Source organism: Crocuta crocuta, unplaced genomic scaffold (assembly GCF_008692635.1).
Source record: "Crocuta crocuta isolate KB4526 unplaced genomic scaffold, BGI_CrCroc_1.0 scaffold49, whole genome shotgun sequence".
NCBI classification, from domain to species: domain Eukaryota; kingdom Metazoa; phylum Chordata; class Mammalia; order Carnivora; family Hyaenidae; genus Crocuta; species Crocuta crocuta.
In genome coordinates, this window is record NW_027536462.1 from 516,857 (window position 1) to 524,747 (window position 7,891).

A 7,891-nucleotide genomic window follows, 5' to 3' on the forward strand; every position below is an offset into this window, starting at 1 on the left:
CAGAAAAGAAAGAAACCTAAAATTTCACCCTTTACTGTGGCTGTCCCTTACCTGTTTGGTCTTTGTTGCTGCTTTCATACCCTTGGAATCCTCTTGAAGCCCGTGCCACCTGTTCACGCCCCTTTCTGTTATTGTCACCAGCGGACCTCCCCATCCAACCTCCCAGTCCAATGCCAGTATTTATGTTCTCTCCTCAGCCACACCCTCCTCTTTTCTCCTCTCTGAACTTGCATGACCCACCCCCAACGCTGATAACACCGTAATCTGCTTGTGCTCAGAAAAAGAATCTCATGAGGGAGCTGACTGGTTTCTTTCTTTTCTTTCTTTCTTTCTTTCTTTCTTTCTTTCTTTCTTTCTTTCTTTCTTTCTTTCTCTTTCTTTCTTTCTTTCTTTCTTTCTTTCATGCTTATTTATTTTTTAAGAGAGAGAGCATGAAGGGGTGGGGGGCAGACAGAAGGTGACACAGAATCCAAAGCAGGCTCCAGGCTCTAAGCTGTCACCACAGAGCCCAACACGGGGCCCAAACTCACAAACCACAAAATCATGACCTGACTGGAAGTTGGACGCTTAACCCCCTGAGCCACCCAGGCGCCCCCAGGTTAGCTGACTGGCTTTACTTTTAGCTCTTGATCACGAGTCCCAGTGGTCTGGCCACCCCTGTGTATAGGGCTCCTGTTTCTGGAGACAGCTGCTACTGCCTTTTCTTCTCCAAGCTTCCACTCCTCCACCCTCGCCCCCAGCTGCTGACTGTTTTCCTGGAGTTGATGCATATCCCCAGATACATGCTTCCCCATCTTTTTGCCAGACATACCAGCCTGTCTTCATGTGCACCGTCTTCCTTCTGCTGCAGAGTTGGAAAGGCATCTCTTACTGCCTTGGCCCACCACTTATATGTCAGACCATGTCCCCTCCCACCTGCCTCAGTTTATTTAATTTTTTTGAGAAAGAAAGAAAAAGATTAAACATAGGGTTACTACATGACCTAGCAATTCCCCTTCTAGGTTTATACCGAATGAATTTTAAAAATATACATCCACACAAAACCTGTGTGTGAGTGTTCCTAGCAGCACGATTCACGATAGCCAGAATGTGGAGACAACACAAATGTCCATCAGCTGACGGGTGGACAGGCAAAACGTGGCCTGTCCATACTATGAGGTGTTATTTAGCCATAAAAAGGAGTGAAGTACCAGTACATGCTAGGACTTTGAGTGAACCTTGAGAACATCATGTGAAGTGAAAAAAGCCAGGTATACGTTGTAGGATTCCATTTGTATTGAATGGGCAGATCTGGGGAGACGAAAAGATTAGTGGTTGCTAGGGCCTGGGGGTAACAGGGAGGGGGGATAGTGAATGGAGGTAGAGGGCTTCTTTTTGGGGTGCTGAAAATGTCCCAAAATGGACTGTTGATGGTTCCACAACCCTGTGAACATACCAAAACCCACTGGACTGTACGTGTTTTGTTATCGAGGCAAAACTGACATGGAACATTGTATCAGTTTTAGATATGTAACGTGAAGGTTTCACAGGAGTATGGAGTGATTGGCCACATCACCATACATAGTTACACAAAATTTATTTTCTTGTGATAAGAACTTTTAAGATCTGCTGTTTCAGCGACGAGAACTTTTAAGATCTGCTGTTTCAGCAACCTTCGAATACAATACAATGTTATTAACTGCAGGCACCACGCGGTACAATACAATGTTATTAACTGCAGGCACCACGCGGTACAATCAGTCCCCAGCACCCGCATATTTTATAATTGGAAGTCAGTCAGTACCTTTCGACCCTCTTCCCCCATTTTGCCTGTCTCCACCCCCCTCCTCTGACAACCACCGATCTGTTCTCTGTATCTATGAGCTTGGGTTTTTGCTTTGGTTTGGTTTAGATTCCACATAGAAGTGGGATCATACAATAATTGTCTTTCTCTGTTTGACTTATTTCACTCAGCATAAGGCCCTCAAGACCCATCCACGTTGGCGCAAAGAACTGTACGCTTTAAATGGGTGAACTGTATGGTGTGTGGATTATATCTCAATAAAGCTATTTAAAAAAAAAGAAGCTTCTCTTGAGCCCTCCCCTCCAGCACACTCCCTGTCTCTCTGCCTCCCATGCGCATGCCCAATAGAACTTCTCAGAAAGGGTTCTGTGCCTGTTGTCCTTCCCTCTGCTCCCAGTCACTCCTCAACCCATTCCACCGTGGCTTCTGCCCTTCCCAGCACCCTGCATCTGTCTTGTTGGGCACACTTGACCTCCAGTTCTCCAGCCTCACCTTTGTTACCTCTCAGGCATTTGGCTCTCCTGGCCACTCTTGAAACCGTGGCTCTGTATCATCATTCTCCTCCACGGGTTTCCTCTTCTCTCCCTGGCTCCTCCTCCCCTCCTCGGCCTCCTCTGGCGATATTGCCCCGGCCCATGGACTTCACCATTAAATACTACCCTTATGCTGATGGCTCCCCACTTTGTACCCCCGGCCCTGCCCATGTGCAACTGCATGCTCAACCCCTCTCCTGTTCCCTCCTGGGCACTTTGTATTTCCTCCTCAAGCAGGACTCATCTCTACCCCCCTCCCCATGGCCACACCCCAGCAGCAATTACTTACTACCACCCTCACTTCATCTCTCCCTCTCCACACCCTTGTTTATACCTGCACAATAGTTTTGGATGCTTCTCTCCATCTCCACGTCACAACTCTCGTCTCTCCTGCCTAGCAATTCCACTTCTAGGTTTATACCGAATGAATTTTAAAAATATACATCCACACAAAACCTGTGTGTGAGTGTTCCTAGCAGCACGATTCACAATAGCCAGAATGTGGAGACAACACAGATTGTTGCCTCTGATTGCAGCCTCCCACCTTATCACCTCTGCTGCTGTGGTCACATGTGGTCACCTCTGGTAGGTTCTCCTCACAGCAGGATGTGTGCTGTTAAAGGGTAAATTAGCTCATTTTCTTCCCTTGCCAAAAACCCTCTGGAAATTTCCTGATCTCCTTAGAGTAAACTCCAAACCCCTTTCCAGAGCCAGTAAAGCACAGCACGATCTGGCCCATTTGTTTCTCCAACTTCATTTCCCCCCCCACTCACTGAACACGCAGTCGAAGACAGTGAGAGGCAAATAACAGGTGTTTCCTGCCACGTGCCTTTGACATCTGGAACAGGGCGGCATGCAACACCATTTTAAGAAACTCCTTTCAGTGGTGAGGAGGCAGGAGAGCCTCCCTGTCAGCTCCTAATTCTGAAGAAAGGAAATAAGTACTAGAATAAAATGTTAACGTGGGAAAGACAGGTTTAGATTGGTGAGAAAATGCCAGACAGGACAGTCCTTGTAATGGAAAAGAAAAACTATGGCTGGTTTGAGGCACCTAAGTAAGACCTCTCTTAACTTTGGAACTGTCATCCCAGCAGGAGCTGAAGTGTTTTTTGGTGGTGGTAGTGGGGGTGGTTTGTTTTTTTTTTTTAATTTCATTTCACTGCTTTGGCTGTGATAAGTTAACTTCTTTGTTAACATTGTAGCATCCACCATAGACTTTCAGAGGATCAGCAAGTCACTGGCTGTTAAGACATGAAAAGACAGTGATGGTACTAGCTACGGTACCTTTTTAAAATGTTTGTTCAGTTTTGAGAAGGAGCATGAGCAGAGGGGTGGGAGGTGGGCAGGACAGTCTGAAGCAGGCTCCAGACTCTGAACTGTCAGCACAGACCAAGACACAGGGCTGGAACTCATGAACTGTGAGATCATGACGTGAGCGGAAGTCAGACATTTTTAAAAAATTTTTTTACATTTATTTATTTTTGAGTGACAGAGCACAAGTTGGGGAGGGGCAGAGAGCGAATGAGACACAGAATCCGCAGCAGGCTCCAGGCTCCGAGCTGTCAGCACAGAGCCCGATGTGGAGCTCGAACTCACAAACTGTGAGATCATGACCTGAGCCGAAGTCAGACCCTTAACCGACTGNCCTGACTCTCCGTGGAGTGTTGGCACTGACCGCAAGCCCTTTCTGTGATACCGTTATGAGCAACAGTGTAGGAAACATGGTGGTTGCCTTCCTGCTGAAATGTGTCTGTTCTCAAGAAAATAGGTCTCTTTATTTAGAGTTCTTATTGCAAGTAAATTTGCTTATGTCATCTTTTCTAGTCCCTTGGCAGGGATGTACTCATGAGCTGCTGAGCTTGGTAAAATTGTTGCATTCAGATGTAAATTTGGAACGTTGCNTCCGAGCCATAAAATCCTACAGAAGGCAAGATCACACTAGAGCAAGGCCCTTCTGATAGATCTAGTATCTCAAACCCTAGGATCCCATCTGTAACCCCTAGGTGGGTTAATTGCCAGCGTTTATGGCCTGTTGGTTTACCGTGTGCCGGACACCGCCCTTCACCTGCGTTAATTCGTATAATTCTCGCAACATCCTTCGAGGTAAATGAGGACAATTATCCCCTACTTACTGATGAGGACTCTGAGGGTAAGTAACTCACCCGGGGTCACCCACGTTGGCAGGTGGCTGAGCTGGGATGTGAACCCGGCTCTATCACAGTGCAAAGCCCAGGCTTTTAACTTGATGCTACCACATTGACACTGAACTTTTCTCCGGTCAGCTTAAAGTGCCCACTTGGGAATAACTATCACTTCTAAATTTTAAGTCTTCTTTAACAACTCAGCCACTGAAACTTCAGGAAGGAAAAGAGGGAAAAGAAAAAGCTGCTTTCTACCTATGCTTCCTGCTTATCCACCATTAGGAAAGGACAGAAAACCAGCTATGCCAAGTGTTGAAGTATTTCTGATAGCAGAGGGATAGATAGAGCAATCCTTCGGTTATTGTGCTTGGCCAAGGCTTAGCTCTGACAGTTTCCCAGCCTGTGTTTTGGACTCACGAGGCTCCCTTGAAACCTCAGTAAGAGCATCCCAATCAACATTTGGGAAACAGGCAAGTAACATTTGCCTACCAGTTCCTAGGGTTGGAGGAGACTCAGGTGTCTTTTGTGCCTCCCCTACTCTAGGCCTTCATGCCCCGAGGACTGGCAGACAAAACAGGCCCTGAGGAATGTGATGCCGTTGCCCTTTTAAGCCTCATCAACTCCTGTGATCACTTCATGATTGATCGAAAGAAAGTCACAGAGGTAAGAACTGTCAGATGTAAAACCATCCAGTGAGGGCTGCCTGGGTGGCTCAGTCGGTTAAGAGTCCGACTTCAGCTCAGGTCATGATCTCGCAGTTTGTGGGTTCGAGCCCCATGTCAGGCTCAGGTGCTGACAGCTCAGAGCCCGCTTCAGATCCTCTATCCCACTCTCTCTCTACGCCACCCCCCCTCCCCCAGCTCATTCTCTCTCCCTCTCACTCAAAATAAATAAACATTTAAAAAAAAAAATAAAATAAAACCATCCAGTGAGGGACAGTTGGGTCAGTGCTGTGAAGAGCAGCTGAGAAAGACACCCTGTGGTGCTCAAATAGCTGTGCACACGCACACGTAGCACACGGTCTCTCCCCAGAACAGTGACATGCAGGGAAGGTTAGACTTTGGTTCAAGGTGGGCATCACTAAGTGGGCTAGTGGGGCTCCGGTCGCATGCACCTTCTGTGTGTCCGAGAACCCCCATGCGAATGCAGGTAGGAGACTGACCCCTGAGTTCTCCCTCCATGAGGGTTTCCCGACACCTTGATCTCTTGCTGTTCACTGCTAAAATAGATGAGCCACCAGTTTCTCTCCCCTGGTCTGCCATCAACAGAAGCTGGGTAATTTTTCCATATAAAAAAAAATAGGACCGGCACCTGGCCAGCTCAGTCAGTGGAGCGCGCAACTCTTGATCTCAGGGTTGTAGGTTTGAGCCCCACGTTGGTTGTAAAGATTGCTTGAAAAAATAAAACCATTAAAAAACATTAAAAATAAATTTAAAAAACAGAGAGCAGTGTATCACTCTGTCAGTCCTATGCCAGCATTTGAATCCTGCCCTTCTGAATCTCTTGGCCAGACAATTGCAAGGTCAAGTTACACAGAACTGAAGAAAATAGAAACCCTAACGGACAAGCAGTGTCCAAATAGATCACTTTGCTTGTCAGATCTCCTCTGAGGGATTTAGACTTTCTCTGTTTCACCAGAGAACAGCTCTCACACATTGGTTAATCTGAGGGTCGTTGAAAAGAGTATACAGCATGCCTGGATTATATATAACATGCAGAGAGAATGGATGTGTGTTTTGCTGGCGTGCTAGTAGCTGAAAGGACTGAGAATCTTTCGCGTGGTATCAGCAGAGGCAAAAACTGTCACAGTACAAAGTCGACCCCTTCGTATCTTTTACCTAAGAATGTGGAAGACCTTATGTGAATTGTATATTAATATACAGTGAGACAGAATTGTTTGTCATACAATATAGGCAAAAGTTGATCCTTTTTTTTTTTTTGAGAGAGAGAGAAAGAGCGTGGGAGAAGGGCAGAGAGAGAGGGAGACAGGGGATCTGAAGCGGCCTCTGCACTGACAGCAGTGAGCCCAATGTGGGCCTTGAACTCATCAACCTCAAGATCACAACCCGAGCCCAAGTCGGCCACTCAACCGACTGAGCCACCCAGGTGCCCCTGGCAGGTGGTTTTAAGTTTAGAGATTTGGAAGGTTGTGTAAGAGATAACTGGCCAGTAACAAGATTTCAAGAGCCAACAATAGTTGTAGGCTCGTTTGTAGTTCTTGCTCCAGTTACTCCAAGCAGCAGGCAGTTGAACATCTCCCTCAGACCTTGTGGATTTCATAATTAACAAAGTCTTTCTGCAGTTTTTCTTCGGAACTCCAGAATCTCCGTTTACCCTGTCATTTTATTTTGAAACCTTCTTTTTTTTTTTTTTTTGCTTTTAANGCTTCGAGATTTCCAGATGAAGATCCGAAATTTTCTGAATGAATTCAAGAATATCCCAGAGATTGTCACAGCCTACTCCAGAATAGAACAGGTAATAATCAGACTGAACACTTCTGACATAAAGAACTAAGGGGAGGGGGGCCCTGGATGGCTCAGTCAGTTAAATGTCCGATTCTTGATTTTAGCTCAGGTCATGATCTTGCACTTGGTGGGATCAAACCCCACGTCAGGCTCAGTCAACTGGAGCCTGCTTGGGATTCTGTCTCCCCTTGTCTCTGTGCCCCCTCCATGCATGCCCAGTCTCTCTCTCTGAAAATAAATAAATGGAACATTAAAAAAAAAAAAAAAAAGAACGAAGGGAAAAAAGGCAACTCCAGTCACTCACTCAGAATTTGAAGTTTATTAGATTTCAGTGAAATTCTAGAATGTAAGCAGGGGGGCAGGGGGGAAACGTTGATACAAACTGCAGAATTGTGCTGGGCTTGAGAAGCTTTTCTGTGGTCACAAGATATTATTAAAATAGATCCAGTCAAAGAGGCTTAGTTATAAATTCTTCGAGCAATCCAGTGAAACCTCTTTTCCATTCCATCATTCATATATTTGCCTGGTGATCCAAACAGCTGTTGACATCTGACTGGGCTGTTCACATCCCCGCAGAAGATCAGCGAGATGGATGTGAATATGAAACAGGAGTTTACCTGAGTGAGAGCCAAGTAAATGAAATAGAAATGGAATTACTAAAGGAGAAACTTCAAGAGATCTATCTTCAAGCCCAAGAACAAGATGTGTTGCCTGAAGAGGTAAGAAAAAAAGAAGTATCCTCTTCTCTGTGTATGTAGACCAAAGAAAGGTGCCAGGGAAAAAGAGCAGCTTGTTTTAATATATTGCCAGTTATGTTTCTGATTTATAAGTGCGATCATTTCCAGAAATGCATATTCTTTTGACACAGAATACTATTACCTTTAAACAAATATCTTCCCTCAGGCAGCAGACATCTGAGTGCCTGCTATATGCACACAGTGGTACCACACAGGAAGGGCAACAACAGGA

General features: G+C 45.8%; 1 protein-coding gene across 1 annotated transcript in view; it reads left to right on the plus strand.

The window, feature by feature from the left end:
* The window catches only part of CUNHXorf38 (chromosome unknown CXorf38 homolog), a 21,181-nt gene that overhangs the window by 1,620 nt on the left and 11,670 nt on the right, over positions 1–7,891 (plus strand). Inside the window, exons 3-6 of the mRNA XM_077748495.1 lie at positions 5,001–5,149; positions 5,627–5,650; positions 6,836–6,932; positions 7,462–7,641. Coding sequence (XP_077604621.1) covers positions 5,001–5,149; positions 5,627–5,650; positions 6,836–6,932; positions 7,462–7,641 — 450 coding nt within the window. The remainder of the gene's footprint in view (positions 1–5,000; positions 5,150–5,626; positions 5,651–6,835; positions 6,933–7,461; positions 7,642–7,891) is intronic.